This window comes from Athene cunicularia (genome assembly GCF_003259725.1).
Source record: "Athene cunicularia isolate RWA chromosome 26 unlocalized genomic scaffold, athCun1 chr26_part2, whole genome shotgun sequence".
In the NCBI taxonomy this organism is placed as follows: Eukaryota; Metazoa; Chordata; class Aves; order Strigiformes; family Strigidae; genus Athene; species Athene cunicularia.
This window is the reverse complement of record NW_020799137.1, coordinates 414,696-429,917: the sequence shown is the minus strand read 5'-3', so window position 1 is coordinate 429,917 and position 15,222 is coordinate 414,696. Positions and strand designations below refer to the sequence as shown.

The following is a 15,222-nucleotide window of genomic DNA, read 5'->3' as shown; positions in this document are numbered from 1 at the left end:
CCACCCCCCCCCCCCCCCGGCTTTTAGCATTTCTTCCTCGCAGCACTGATGCCCACTGGATCTTGACCTCTGCATCTAGTCCAGTCTCAGTAAAAATTTGGTCCCTAGTGTAGCTGCTGTCCCAGCTGGATGTAAAATTCTTTTTCTCCCCATGGGAAACTGCCCTGGTTGTGATTTTACCTCTGTTTCCAAACTCTGATTACTTGTAGCTCTTCATTATTTTTCCCTTTGCAGCCCGACCTGTGGGGTCCTGACCTCACTTCCACTGGGGCTTCCAGGCTAGTGACCCCCTGGGAGGGGCGTGGGGTTTTTTGGGGAACGTCCATCCCAAGCTGTTGAGCGCGTGTTGAGATCGTGGAGATCATCCGCAGGCTCTGGAGGACTTGTTTGGTGGGACTTTTGGTGCTGTATTGGTGGCTACTGTGTATGTACATGGATTTGATTTTATTTTTAAGACAGTTTCGGAAAAAAAATAATTTGAGCTTGGAGCGGAGGGTAAAGCTGAGGTAAGACATCTCAGATCAGATCTTCAGCTGACACAAAACTAGAGCAGCACTATTGACTTTGAGGGGGGACGGTGGTTGGCACCGGCTGTGAACCTGACTCTACTATTTTTAGAGGTTGCTTTTGCTCCTGGGGCTAAATCAGATCTCACCTACATGGCTCATACAGCAGGGCTGCTTCATTGCCGGAGTGTTTGCAGGGTCTCACTCTCTTCCTTGGTAATTTTTTTTCTTGCTACTTTGCTTTGAGTCTAAGTTTTAACTCTTCAAGTTTTCCATACGGGGAAACTTGGGGACGTTACTCAGCCCGCAGCTGAAAAGCAGATTATTTTGGCCATGCCACCGCTGTGTAGACACACTGGTTAAACCAGCCTTGCTTTAAGATCCCACTTTTTTGTTGTGTTTGCTTCACGAATTGTGCGTGGCTGCCACATCACGGTGCGTGGGCCAGAGTGGTCTGATCTGAGGGGCAATGGAGCATCTCGGCCCATCCCCGAGCAGGTGTCTATTGCTGTGGGGGGAGATTCATCTTCTAGAGGTTTCTCCATCAATTAGAGCCTGGCTTGAAATTCACACCTAACTTTTGGAGGGCTGATGCTCTCTGTGCAGGACCCACACGGGTTTGTCCTTGGGGACACCCCTCAAGGATGCTCTGGGGAGGCTCAGAGCTGCCAGCGCGTTACCGCTGGTGTCCAGGGCTGGGTTTTTCTCAAGCGTGACTCAGGCTGTCTCTGCTGCTGATTCACTCCAGCCGAGGACCCAGGCTGTTGTCTCCAGCAGGCTCATGGTGCAGCTGCCTGCTGAACGCAGCCCATGGGGTGGGTTTGATAGCAAAAGGTCGTATCCTGCTCGGTGCCGGCAGGGTGTGTAGCAGCAAAGGGTGCTCTAGCAGGATCTGCTCCCAGGAAGCCAAACGCTCTGTGCTTTTGTGCTGGAGGAAGGTAGAAGAGCTTTTCTGCTCGGAGGCTTTTTTTTTTTTTTCGGGGGCTCTTGGAAACAGATGCTCTGGGTAATGGACTCATCATGAGCTCATTCTGTCGGGGAGGAGGGCTGAGCAGGATTGATGGGGGGGACGACAAAGTGTTTTCTTTCTGACACAGCCTGTGATTCCCACCGCGTGCTGCCGGCCCCTCCTCGCTCCTATCTGAGGCGAAGCGGCAGCGTGTCATGGGGAGAGGACAAAGGTCTCACTGGTCGGGCAGAGGGGAGAAACGGGAGCATGTGGTGTATCACCAGGCCCGGGCATCCACGGGACACTGAGCTCTGCCTGCTTTGATCCTCCTCATCCTACCCTCTCAGTCTTGGGACCGTTTGTGGACACACTGTCCATCACTGACCCTTAGGGAGCAGGGAGGGGGCTAAAGGACATCTCTGAGACATCCAGACCCCAAACCTCACAGTCATGAAGAGTGCGAACAGCTCATTGCAGGGGTGGGATGAATGTGGGGAAAAACTCTTTAACGTAGTCCTCTCGAAGTTCCCTTTTCATGTGTGTTCCCAGTGGGGGCTTGTTCCAAACCCAGGCTGTTGCAGGTCTCCCTTCATCCCCATCACTTGTCATTTCTGGCACATCTCCAGCCACAGCTGGAGCCCAGCACTTGGAGAAAGGTTCTGGACTGGTGGCCCCAGACACTGAGGCTTGCTCTCAACTCATGGGGCAGGTCCAGGGAACCCTCTCTGTTCTCCATCCTTGGTCTCAGGGAAGTGGGTGGCAGCAGTGTAGCTCCTGGGGTGTTTTGAGCCTGTTGAGCTCATTTTTATCAAATGAGGGCTTCTCCCATCCCTGCTACTGCTGTTCACTAACAGGGGTTAGAAGAGATGCACCAAAGGCAGGTGACATCAGAAGGGTGTCTCAGGCTGCCCCAAAGTTGTTGTCACGGGGGGTTCATAAAATTGTTGCTCTTCTCCAAAGAGGGCAGGTTGACCCAAATCAACGAATCAGGAGCGGTTGACCCAATCAGCTAACGGTGTGTGCAATTTCTCCTTCTGCAGGTAGTTGCTTTCGCCTCGCTTTTCTTCATCCTGGTCTCCATCACAACCTTCTGCCTGGAAACGCACGAGGCCTTCAACATCGACGTCAACGTGACGGAGACCCTCGTGGTTGGCAACACCACGACGATTCTGCTGACGCATAAAGTGGAGACGGAGCCTATCCTTACCTACATCGAAGGGGTCTGTGTGCTGTGGTTCACCCTCGAGTTCCTGGTTCGCATCATCTGCTGCCCAGATAAGCTTCTCTTCGTTAAAAACCTGCTCAACATCATTGACTTTGTGGCCATCTTGCCCTTCTACCTGGAGGTAGGTCTCAGCGGCCTGTCCTCCAAAGCTGCCCGGGACGTACTGGGCTTCCTACGGGTGGTCCGTTTCGTCCGGATCCTCCGGATCTTCAAGCTGACACGGCACTTTGTGGGTCTCCGGGTGCTGGGCCACACACTCCGGGCCAGCACCAATGAATTCCTGCTCCTCATCATCTTCCTCGCCTTGGGGGTCTTGATTTTTGCCACTATGATCTACTACGCTGAGCGGATCGGAGCCAAGACGTCTGACCCTCGCGGGAGCGACCACACTCACTTTAAGAACATCCCCATCGGGTTCTGGTGGGCTGTGGTCACGATGACAACCCTGGGCTACGGCGACATGTACCCCAAGACCTGGTCGGGCATGGTGGTGGGGGCTCTCTGTGCGTTGGCTGGGGTGCTCACCATCGCCATGCCTGTGCCCGTTATTGTCAATAACTTTGGGATGTACTATTCGTTGGCCATGGCCAAGCAGAAGCTGCCAAAGAAGAAGAAAAAGCATATACCCCGTCCGGCCCCGCTGGACTCCCCTACCTACTGCAAATCTGAGGAAAACTCCCCCCGTAACAGCACCCAGAGCGACACTTGCCCCTTGGCGGTAGAGGAGGGGGCAGCTGAGCGGAAGCGGTCAGGTGAGACCCAAAAGGTGGGACAGAGGGAGGGGGAGGACTCCAGGAGCCCTCAAGGCAGCATTTTTGGTCCCCCTCGGTCCCAGAGTCCCTGAGACTTCCCTGCTGCAGGACACGGCCTCCAGCTCTTGGGGTGGTGAGAACCTGGTGCAGAAAGGACTGGGGCCCTTGGGTGTCTGGGAATTGGGTGCTGTTTTGGTGGACCAAGATTCTGGAGATCAAGATCCCCCCTCCAGGCAGGGGGGGAAAGGCCATCTCCTGCTCTCCTAATGGCATAGATCAAGCCACCGTGGTGTGATTCAAAGTGTCCCTACTTAGCCCACCTCTTCCTCACACTGACAGAGGAAGACCATTTGCTCAATTCTCATCTTAGCTTGGCATGCCCTTGCATTAGATATTCCTTTGCTTGTCCCCACCATAAATCAGGGCAAGCTTCACTACAATGGATAAATCCATGGATATTCCCTGGGGCTCGATCCCACCTCCCAGTTCATCTTCTAATAGATGTAGCATCCTCGCACGGCAAGGTCAACACTGCTCCAAATCCTGCACCCAGGCAGGAGAAAAATCAGCCCCTATACATTTATCACTTGGTCTCACACACTGAGCTGGGGTTTGGCCAGGCCGGGAGAGGGCATGGCCCCAGCTGTGGTCCCTCGGTGGTGGGCAGCATCGCTTGGGGGACTGCAAGAGCCCTGCCACGGTATCACTGCTGGCCACAGAGGCTGCTTTGCCCTTTTCATCTTAGTTTGCTGCCAGCGGCTCCTCCGGAGCAGTGTGGAAACAGGAGGGACCACGGTGGGGTTGCATCCTGCACCAACGTGGCATTCACTGAGGTCAGCCCTGAGCAGCCACACATCTGGCCATATGTGTTTCACAGTGATGGTCCTTTACCCCTGGGGACACAGGGAGCTCCACATGCCCCACATAGGTGTTTTCCTTTACAAATCTTCATTTCCCATGTGCCTATACATCCCGTCTGCCCCAGGAGCCCTGGCAGTGGGGTGCAGTGAGAGCAGCTGCCCTGCTCTGGACGAGCAGGTCAGCCCCATCCCTTTACCCCAAGACCGACCCAGGAGCTCTGGCCAGACCTTCACCTGGCATAGCATCCTCTCAGCTAACAAACCAGAGAGTCAGACAATATAATTTAGCACTTCACCCCTAACCTGAGCAGCCTGTATCTCAGCAGTGTGAATTTTGGAGAGCTAATTTACACCAGTTAGGTGGGTGGATCTCAAAGACAAGGGGTGTCTCTTCCCTGGCAAACCCTGCTTGGCTTCACGCAGGGTGTAAAACCCTCAACAGGAGTAAAAGCTGCTGTTTGCTGCTTGGGATTAAAATCTGGCATGGTTCTGCTCCCCTGGTCACTCTAAATTAGCATGTCCAGGCTGGGATTGGTACCCGAATTTCTGGGTGTTGCTCTGGGTCACCTGCAGTCTGGTCTTCTGGTTCCTTGCATGGTCTAAGCAAACCCTTCTGGCCACCCCAAACGCCTTGTCCTGTGGGTTTAATGACTGCTGATGGATCTCTGCCACCTTCTCGCAGACTCTAAGCAGAACGGTGAGGCCAACGTGGTGCTGTCAGACGAGGAGCAGCCGCTGTCACCGACCGATGAGGAGAAGCGGCCCATGCGGCGCTCCAGCACCCGGGATAAGAACAAGAAATCCTCCACGTGCTTCCTGCTGGCCACGGGTGACTTCTCCTGTGCAGCGGATGGAGGCATCCAGAAAGGTATGGCTGATGCTGGAGGTGTGAGCTGGCCCGTGGGCTGCGGAGGAGTGAGGTGGAGGTTTGTTGCATCAATCCAAGACAGTGGTTCATCTCCATCTGCCTGCCTGGCTGTTGTTCTCTGCTCCCCAGATCCACTTGTCTTCCTGCCTCTCCATCTGCTTCATCTCTGTCCACCACGTCTTTCTGTGCTAGCTCTATCCTTTTTGTTTTCTCCTCCCTCAAGTTCTCTTCCCCCTGATTGCCACCATTTGGGGTCTGTGACCCCATGCTGGCTGCACCGCCCTCCTTGGGGACAGGTCTGTCCCTCTGCTCCCCAGTGCTCCTGCTTCTCCTGTCCCTCCAGCTCTTCCCCTCGGGCTTCAATCACTTGTCCCAGGCGGTGTGAGGGGGACATCTCTCCTGGGGATGTGGTGAGGTTGTGACCACAGGTAGTCGAAACGTTTTCTGTAGGGAAAGAAATCCACCGGCTTTTCCTTTCCTTACCCCTCTGATGTCTTTTGGTGGGTTCGAGCGTGGGGAGCCGCGATGTGTCGAGTGCTGCCTTGCCAAAAGCACCGGGCTGCCAGAAAGGCTGTCTCCTCTGGGCTTAGAAAGTGAGCTTTGCTGAGTGTTGAGGTTTCCTATGGGAAACTGTGGGGGAGATGAGTCAGGAAAACATAAAACTCTTCTTCCCATGACAAAACAACACTCCTCTTCAGCCTGGTGCCCTTGCCCCATCCTCCAGCGCTCTCTGCTCCACCGGTGAGTGTGCCCTGTGCCCGACTCCTGGGAGGGTAGATGCAGCGCCTTCCTTGAGCCACAAAATCCAGCTGCACCCTTGATCGCTGGGATAATTTTTAGGACGTGGCTCAGTTTTTCAGTTCTGCAGATTTTCTCGTGTGTCCAGGGTGCCGTGGGATGATGTAGCTGCAGAGCTGACCTACCTCTCCCTCCTTGGTACCATCTAATGCCAGTTACGCACAGGGAACGGTGCATGTGGGCTGGGACCAGGCAGGAGGAAAGACGAGATGCTACGTCTCTGAGCTGCACACCAGGACCTGCTGGCTCCTGCTGTTGGTGCTTTGGAGGCCCTCAAGGGTTTGTTGCTGCAGCACTGCTTGGGATAGTAAAGACTGGATGGGCTTGGGACATACGGAGGTGTTTGGGGGCAATCACATTTATTGCATTAGCAGAAGCTAATTGGTTGCTTCCTCCTGGGAAATCAAGGATTACTGCTCAACCTCATCCCTTCGAAAGGGAAAAAAATGAAAAGCTTTGCTCATCTTTGGGCAGAAGGGTACTATACAGATATTTGCTTGGAACTCCTCATGTTTTTTTTTTTTCCTGGAAGTGCCTTTTTCTGTGAGGTTGATCTATTTTCTTAATGTCCGCTAATGCAAAGAGGCGAGGGGGCTCTAGTCCTGCTCCACCCTGCGGGGATGCTGACCTGGAAGGGATGAAGGAGAGTGATGAAAGCCAGTGCTGAGCTTCATCCTTACAAGATGCTCCAGTGAGGCCTCTCTTCAGCTGAAGTACTTGAGCTTGGTCTCACTGAAGCCAAGAAAAGTAGAATAGATCTAAGAGCTGAGGATCCAGTGCTGCTTTCACTGGGCTCCCAAATCACGTTACTTGGTTGCAGGAGACCCAGAACTTTTTCTCCTTGCATGGTGGCAGCAGCAGCTACTCGAAAGGGCACTTTGGTGATCTGTCTTGGTTTGTTCTGGAGTCTTTCCTGCAAATGTCAGAGTGCTTTTTACAATTAAAAATAGATGTGTATGTGAGTCGTCTAGCCCCACCTTGCTGAAATGATCTTACACCTGGAGAAAGGTGGATCTGGTGTCCAGAGAGGCTTGAGTGATGTGTGAGACCTTTTGGGCAGAGGGAACCTCAATATCTGCATCCTGCTTGGGCTGTTGGGGAGGGAGTGGTGGGATGCTGTCCCGGGAGGACAGGGCTGATGTCTTCCCTAGTGAAATGCTCCAGCGTGGTCAGGGTCAGGTGGTGACCTGAGACGATCAGAGGGGCAAAGCAGCCTCCTGCACTCCAGCCGAAAGCCGTTGGGAGCCGCAGAGGCGCCTCTTCCCTCGGTCCTGATTTATCTCCTGCTGAGGCTGTTTGTTCTGGTACTGGGATGTTGGCAGCTCTGCAAATTGAGATGAGCTTGGTTCTGAGCCCGACTTGCTGATGGCCATCTGTCAGATCCTGGGACAGGTACTGATGTCTGTACAAGCTGTGGAAATCAGGAGATGGAACTGGTTCAGGAATATGCTGCAGACCTCAGCATCCATCATGGTTCAAGCCTGATTCCAGCGGTTGGCCTTGTTGGGACAGGTCAAAGAGAAGAGCTACTACCCCTGCCACCACCCCTTGGACCTGGGCCCTGGAGGAGGCCGGGCTGGACTGCAGTGGATTGCCACATGGCATCTGTTTCTTGTTCCTATTGCTGCTTCCACTGGCGTCACCTTCCTCCCTTGCTGCTGGGGACAGCTTCAGACCCCTTATCTCCCTTCAGCATCGGGTCCTGCTCAGCAGTTCCCCAAAATGTGTCCTGCTGAGGCCCAGATGTGTTGGCATGGCTCTGTCTTGGCATGTGAGTCCCTGTCCTCTCTTGGATGGAGGGATATGGAGGTAGGGTGAGTCCAGCATCCCCCATGCCAGCGAGATGGGTTATGACGATCTAGGAAAAGTGAGTGATTGAAACCAGAGTGGGATTTCAAGAGAAGCCACAGGCAACAGGGTTAAATGGAGGGAGTGAGGTTTACCCTCCTGGCAGGTCAGCTCTTCCAGCACCTCCCTTTGCTGGCAAGCTGGCATGGCAAAGTGGCAATTTTTGGCTTGGTTGCCAGAACCCAGAGCAGCATGCAGCTGATTTTTACTCTGTTGCTTGCTATTAGTGCAGGGCCGTGACCGGCGCGTGGCTTGAGCAGCGTGGGATTGAGCGCGGGGATGCTCACGTGAGCATCCACCGATGATGCTTGGCTGGGGGGGGGGGGGGAGTGAGGACAAGCCCACGTTTGCACGGGGACACGCGTGCGAGTGCCTGCAACACGCAGCCGAGTGCCAGGCCGCCGTTATAAACAAGCACAGGCGTTCCTGGGCAATGCTGTCTGCTTGCATTACCCCATCCCCATCTGCTGCCGGCTCAAAGCATGTGCGAGCGTGCACGTGCACTCGGGAGCCGCGAGCGTTTGCACGCAGGGAGCGCGGCATCACCGAGTCCCAGGGAGAAGCCCCCGGGGGTTACGCGCTGCCCCGCCACTCTTTTTATCAGATGCCTCTATACAGCTCCTTGGCAACAAACCCGTTTATAAAGTGATCCCGGTGACCTCAGTTAGCACCTATGCGAGTTGCTGGGATACCGGCTCCGTTAACGAACAGCACCGGTGGCAATTAGCAGAGCACAATCCTCCATCGCTTTGCAGCTTGACTCCGTGGTGGCACCTGGCCCTGAGCTTGGTGGAAAACCATGATGGCCTTGAGGGATGGAGTCCTGAGCTCCTTCCCAGGTGCTGCCACGAGTGTGGTGATAAATTGGTGGAAAAAACAACGTGTTGGGCTCGGGGCAGGTTTTCCCTTGGAGTCCTGGTGCAGAGGGGCCTTGGGACAATCAAACATCTTTACAAAGTGCTGCCCCAAACTGTGACGCTTGAGACTTAATCAAACTTGGCAGCATGATTTTGGCCCTGTTCCTATGCCCGTTTCCATCATTTTCTATTCAGTGATCTGAGCAAGAGGGCAAAGAGCATCCCTGTAAAGTGCTCAACCGCAGCAGCGAGTCCTTGCATCGCCAAGGCAAGCAGCTTCTAGCAAGCCCATAACACCTCTCTGCCAAACTGATGTTGTTTGGGTGCTGGATCCACCAGTAACCCCAAGCTTTCAGGGACCGGTTGCATCTCGGCACGATTGCTTCCCACACGCGTGGCTCAGGGTGGCAGGGAAATGCATGAGCTCTTCAAAGAGCCTCAGTGCTCCCAGGAAAAGAGCAAGGTTTGCTGAAGGATGAGCCCGATGCAGTTTTTTTCTGGGAGCAGAGGGTCTTTGCATCAGCTGTTGTAGGTGGGAAACATCCCCAGCTCGGGATGGGGCTCCCCTCCTCACTCACTGTGTGGATTCATGCCAAAAAGCAAATAAGGAAATTGCTCTTCTCTTTGGGGCCTGATTCCGCTCTCACTTCCACTGCGAGAACTGGAAAAGCTTTGCTGAAGTCAGCGGCGGGTTTAGGCAGATGGTCCTCTGTCCCCTGGACCTTTCTCTGCGTTGAAGCTGGAGGAGCCGTCTGCTGTGGGGCTGAGTTATGGGAAGCAGTTGAAGACTCCTGTGCCTCCCTGCCAGCTGCTGTGGTTGGGAAATGATTAGGAGAAAAGTGTAAATACGGGATAAAAATCAGATTTGAAGAAGTAATGCTCTAGAGCCTTTTCCAGATGATGCTTGTGTCTCGGCATCCTCCTCGGGGGTGTGCGTGGGGCTGATGCCACGGTCACTCCGGTGTGAGCGTTAATCCCTGATCCAAGCCCAGAACAGCCCGGCCGGGCCAGCACCCGCTGTCGGTGCCTTCGCATCAAAGCAGAACCCGAAGATGCGCCAGTAACTCCCCAGGGGGGATGCGGGGACGGTTCCCAGCTTGGCGCTGCCGAAGGGGCCATCCATCACCTTGTTTTTCTGCTGTCAGGGAGCCTCCTCCCTCCGCTCCCCCGCTGCGTACGCACGCTGGCGCGCGCTTGCTTTCTCCAGAGCTCGCTGGTGCTTGCAGGGAAGGCAAACGTGAGGCTGGATTTGCTTGCCTGGGCACTCTCGGGGAAGATGCAGCGAGCGCAGCATGGCACAGGGTGGTTGGGCTCACCACAGCCGGGAGCATCCTTAATTTTCCATGTTTTGCCAGCAGAGCTGTCCCTGCAAGGTGCAGCAATCCAGAGAGCAAATCTTGGGGCTCATCTTTGAACAGAGCTGCTGTTTGGCCCTAAAAATCCAATTTTCAGTGTGAATACTTAGTTTCTTTCCAGAAAGAAAAGTGTCTTTTGACCTGCGAGAGCATTTGTTCTGGCTGTTGCTTTTCATTAAAATCTGGAGCAATTTCTGGCTCTTTGAGGGAGTGTGAAGGATTCCCATGCTTAAAGCAGTAGAAATATTTGCTCTTTAATGCAATTTCTTATGGAAAATAATGAGCATGTCTACCTGCTCCTTTTCATGCAGAAAGGTGTCAGCAGCAGCTCGCTGCCATAGCCAGCTTAAAAACCGGAGCTGGGGGAATAACTCCTTCCAAATCCCCTATTTGTTTGAGTTCTGCTGCTTTTCCCTGTTTGCTTCAACCCACAAAATCCCCAGACTCATTCCGCATTCAGAGCAATTTGGGAAACAAAGCCCAACACACCCCAGGACCGTTTTGGTCTCCCGACATCAATGATTCTTGAATCCTGGATTCGGCTGGTGCTGCTTGACTGTACGGGGAGCCAAGGGGAAGGGAGGGAGGTCTGCAGGATCTGAAGAAGCTTGGTTGCTCTCAAAAAGCCCTTCCTGAATTATTTAGGGGGTTGAATTGGGGTGTGGGGCTGGGCGATGCTCACCCTGGTGCTCTTTGCTTTCCGAGCCTTGGGAAGGAAAAGGCTGCTCTGCTCTAACCTGTCCGTTTTTTTCACGAAGGCTATGGAAAATCCCGAAGCCTAAGCAGCATAGACGGTGTGGCAGGATCCACAGTGGGCTTGACTCCCCTCGCGTCCCGCTGCAGCTCTCCCTGTCCTCTGCGGCGTCCCTGCTCTCCTGTCCCTTCCATCCTCTAAATCGCCGCCTGGATCCCGCTTTGTCGTGTCGTGTCGCTCTGTCCCCCCCTTCCCCGTGATGCCGTGTCTCCGCGGCGGTGCCTGTGCCCAGAGGAGACCGAGCTGGGACATCTCCATCCCTCAGAAGCGGGTTCTGATCTTCTCCAGCCCAGCGCTGCCGTCGTGCTCCCCCTGCCCGGTTTGCAGGACACGTAAAACGTCTCCATTGAACTTGTCTCATGTCCATGTGTTTGGGACGGTCCCTGGAGTAGGTGTTTAGGTTTTTTTTTCCCCTCCTGAAACCTTATTTATCCTAAATAAATTGGGCCAACCCATGCACTTCCCTCTGGTGTCGAGCCCTCCTCCCCGTGGGCCGTTTGCACTTGGGCTAAAGGGTGGTGGAAATGCGAGGAGGACATGTTGACTCATAAAATTATATATCATTGTGCTGGAAATGGCTGAGTTCATATAATTTTAGGTCTCTTTTTTTTTTTTTTTTAAACCAGCCTCAAGTTTCTGGAGGCAACAGATGAATAAACCTCTATTCCCTGCCCAGCAGTGGTTCCCCTCTTGTTTTGTGCCTTTTTCTGCCTAAATCCCACTCGTTCCCTTCCCACTTGTGTCTGCTTCTCCATCCAACCTCAGGGAGGGGCCTGAGGCTGAAGGTGGCTTTGGCAGCCTTGAAAATGAGCCCCAAGGTCCTGTGGAGGTGGGAGGCTGTAGGGCCCCGGCCTGGGTTCAGGGAGTGTGCGGAGGCTGAGATAAAAGATTGGCAAAATAAGTGTATGGATGTTCCCATGAAGAGCTGGGGGTGGTGGAGTGGGGAATGTTGGTCCCTGGGAGTGGTTGACAAAGCTGCTGTTGAATAGTGGGGAAATGAGAGACTTGAGACAAAATGATGCCTAAATGGGTGGGGGGGGATGAATCCAGATGCAGGGTGGTGGGGCAGAGCACCCCTGTGGGAGCTGGGTTTGAACTGGGTCCTCCCACATCCTTGGGAGGACAAGGTTGGAGTGTCCAACTCCCTGATACTCTGCTGGTTTTTGCTCACATGTATTCATTTGGGGGATGATTTTGAATGATCTCAGGTGTCTTCCCAAACTAGAACAAAACCTTCGGTGCCATAACTTCTGGCTTGTTTCTAGCCCTGCTGCCCCGGCTCTGCCTCCCTGGAGGCATCTGGGTCTTGGGTGGCTGGAAAGGGCTGGTGTGGAGGGTGCAGTCCAGGTCTCAACTCTCATCCCGGTGCTCTCTTGGCCCCTTTCCTTTGAGCAAGTCCAGCTCAGTGGGGCTGGAACCTGAGGACTCTCAGCTGGAGGATGGGGAGCAGAGGTTAGCCTTGGGTATGTTCAAAAAAAAAGAGCCCCAATAGCTTTTCTGGGGTCAGGCCCTTCCCCTCCATCACAGCCAAACCAGACCAGGTGATCAGGGGATGATGCAGAGTGAGGACCCCCTTGGTGCAAGGCGTGTTCCTGCACCCCGAAGGAACTGGGCTGGATTTTGGCAGATCCCATAGTCAGGACCCTCCTGCTCCTTCCCAGGCTCCCTGTGCCTCAGTTTCCCTCTGTGTAGAGAAGGGTTCATGCTGAGAGCCTCCCGCAGTAAAACTCCTTTCTGCCCCAGTGGAAGAGATGCTATGCAAGGAAGAAACATTAAATGCTTAATCCAACTTATTTTTTTAACTCCCCACTGAGTTGAAGGAGCTGCCAAGAGGAGCCACTCACCACATCTCTAAAACAACCCCCCTCCAAGTCCTCCGTGGGGCCAACAAGAAGCCCTTGACTTTTATTTTGCTTTTCTTTCCTTCCTGCCTTCCCCTGCCCCAGCCATGTGAGCAGAGAAGTGAGAGTCAAAGGGAAGCAGAAAAGAGGGGAAAAAACTCGGTGCCATCAGCCCTGGGGCTTGACGACAGGAGCTGAGCACTGCATAGACCTGGTGCTGGAGCTGGAATTTCTCTGAATTTGGGGAGAAATTAGGATTTGCATCTGTCCTCTGCCCAGGATGTCCTATAGCGGTTTTCAACCCCCGTGCCATGGCGGTGATTCACGCCTTGCCGGCAGCATGAGTTTGCCGTGTGTAGCTGCGCTCCTTGGATTTCTTTAATTAAAGTGTATTCCCACACCAAACGGTCGGAGTAACTCGACAGGTTCATGAATCACCCCCAAACCCTGGGCGAAGGGGAGCGTACAGCGGCACCATAGCAGTGCTTCTCTGGCACATCCTCCCCTTTGGAGCAGGCTCCTCTCGAAGCAGGAGGAGCTGGAATATCCCCAGCCTGTGCGAGAGGGAAGGTCACCCTCCGTGATTTCAGTGGTCTCTGAATCATAAATGATTAAACCAAGGTCATGCGCTGACTTTGGGGATGAGCCAGGCATGAAAAACCAGCTCTGCTTCCCTGTCTCTTGCAGAAGAAGCAGATCAAGCGACTCAGACTTTGGGGTTTGAGTCTCTTGAAAGCAGAGGATTAACCCTGGAACAGACGCAGCCACAGGTCCCAAGAGATCCCATCCTCTCCTTTTTCCCCACCGGGCTCCCAGATCAGCTCATCCAAACACAGGAGCCAGTTGCCTGGTGTGGAAAACCCTTGGTGGACCCCCAAAAAATCTCATCCCCATCAGAGCGACGAGGGTTGAGTATGAGAGCTGACATGGAGCCGGTAGGATGCAATTTTTAGCAGTGGTGTTATGCAACTCGGGAGAAGGGATGACTAATGTGCAAAAAGCTCCTCTAAAACAACCGAGCCCCGAATGGGAGACGGAGGGATTTCAGTGGGAGGCACCAAACTGTTGAAAAACCCATTGCATCTTCTCCCTCTTCCTCCCCGCCTTCTTCTGAACAAGTGATTTGGGGGATGCAGGAGGGGGAAAACAACATGTTGTTATTTTTAGGTGGGGTCTGGGTTGGTTTAGGGGGGCGAGTTAGCAGGGGTTAATCCCCTGGATAAGATTATAAGAGGAGCTGTAGAGGATCAGAAGAGCAGACCCCTAAATATCTCTGTAGCCCAGGGTTTTATCTCAAACAGTGGCCAAAATTGGCTGCCTAGAAAATAGGATAAGAATAGAGCAAGAATATACGATACTTCCCCCGAATATCCTCCCAGCCGCTTATCTATGTTTAGGGATCTGGCTCGGAGCGCACGTTCCAGCTAAGGCGAAAAGCAGCGGGAGAAAGCAAGGTTGTTTGATTTATTCTTGATGAACTGAATAAATCAATAGGAGTCCGGCTGCCTCTGCCCAAGTCCTAAAAAGGCATTTAAAAAAAAAAAAAAATCAACTGGTGTGCAGCGACTGTCAGGGCAGGGAGCTTGCTGCTGGTATCCCAGCCTGGAAAGGAGAGTTTCCCGTGGGATGGGGTGAGCATGTTGGGTTCCCAGCAAGATGCTGGGATTGAGCCGGGACATAAAGGACTGTGTGTACCGTGTATACGTGCCCCTCGCCTGTGTATAGCGTGATGCCCGGCAGCGTGGCACCCAGGGAGCTGTGGGGCCCGGTGCCTCTCGCCCCATCGCAGGTGCAGGTGCAGGTGATGCTCTACAGCGGGAATGGGCTCGGAGATGCTGCGCAGCGTCGGGCTGCCCCGGTGCTGTTGGGAGTCATTGCAGGCATCTGTCCGTGTGTCTGTCTGTCTGCTGAGACCGGGAAGCACTTTGGGATGGGGATCAAACCCCTGTAACCATTCGTACCCAGTGCAGAAAGCAGCCGTGCAGGGGGGAGAATGCCGAGCAGCCTCATCCTTTGGATATCTGGGGGGGTTTGGGGGGCAGTTCCCCCCTTCCATCATCCAGCCACAGCTCCTTCCTTCTCTCTTCATCCTGGGAGACTCGGACTTCAGTGCTGCGTGGAGACTGTGCTGCCATCCCGGGTTGCGTGCAAAGTATTAATTGTTATGGTTGCAACAACTGCTCTGTTTCTCGGGAGATGCCTGAAAGAGCTGAGAAAATAGAAAGGCCTGTCAGGCAGCTGGGCAGGAGGTTAAGATGTCAAGAGAGTAATTGCTCTACCCAGAAGCAGCCTGTTTCTGGCTTCCCCAGCACTGCCAGGAAAAATCCTCAGTGCTTATTTGATGACAATAAAAAAAAAAAAAAAGAACCCCATCCCTTGCCCATGCTGACGAGGAACAGGGAGAGCAGAGGCAGATGCAAAATAAGATGCAGATAAGCTTATAAATAGGTGCCTCCCAGCTTCCAGTCTGTTACTTCATTACCTCCGCCCGGGCAATCGATCCTTACGCTTTTCCCCCATGAAAAGGTAAATGGAGGCTCAGAAAGTATTTTGCAAACTGCTGGGGAGCAGGTCACGCTCTTCCTCTGGGGCAAGGAATATGTCCTGTG

General features: G+C 53.7%; 1 protein-coding gene across 3 annotated transcripts in view; it reads left to right on the top strand.

Moving 5' to 3' along the window:
* The window catches only part of KCNC4 (potassium voltage-gated channel subfamily C member 4), a 23,125-nt gene that overhangs the window by 4,472 nt on the left and 3,431 nt on the right, over positions 1 to 15,222 (top strand). For 2 of the 3 annotated variants that reach the window (XM_026864521.1, XM_026864523.1), the window contains 3 exons: positions 2,496 to 3,432; positions 4,975 to 5,160; positions 10,777 to 11,101. In XM_026864521.1, coding sequence (XP_026720322.1) covers positions 2,496 to 3,432; positions 4,975 to 5,160; positions 10,777 to 10,913 — 1,260 coding nt within the window. In that variant the 3' untranslated portion in view covers positions 10,914 to 11,101. Of the gene's footprint in view, positions 1 to 2,495; positions 3,433 to 4,974; positions 5,161 to 10,776; positions 11,102 to 15,222 lie in introns of those variants that run through there. The other variant, XM_026864522.1, reaches the window with a different exon arrangement.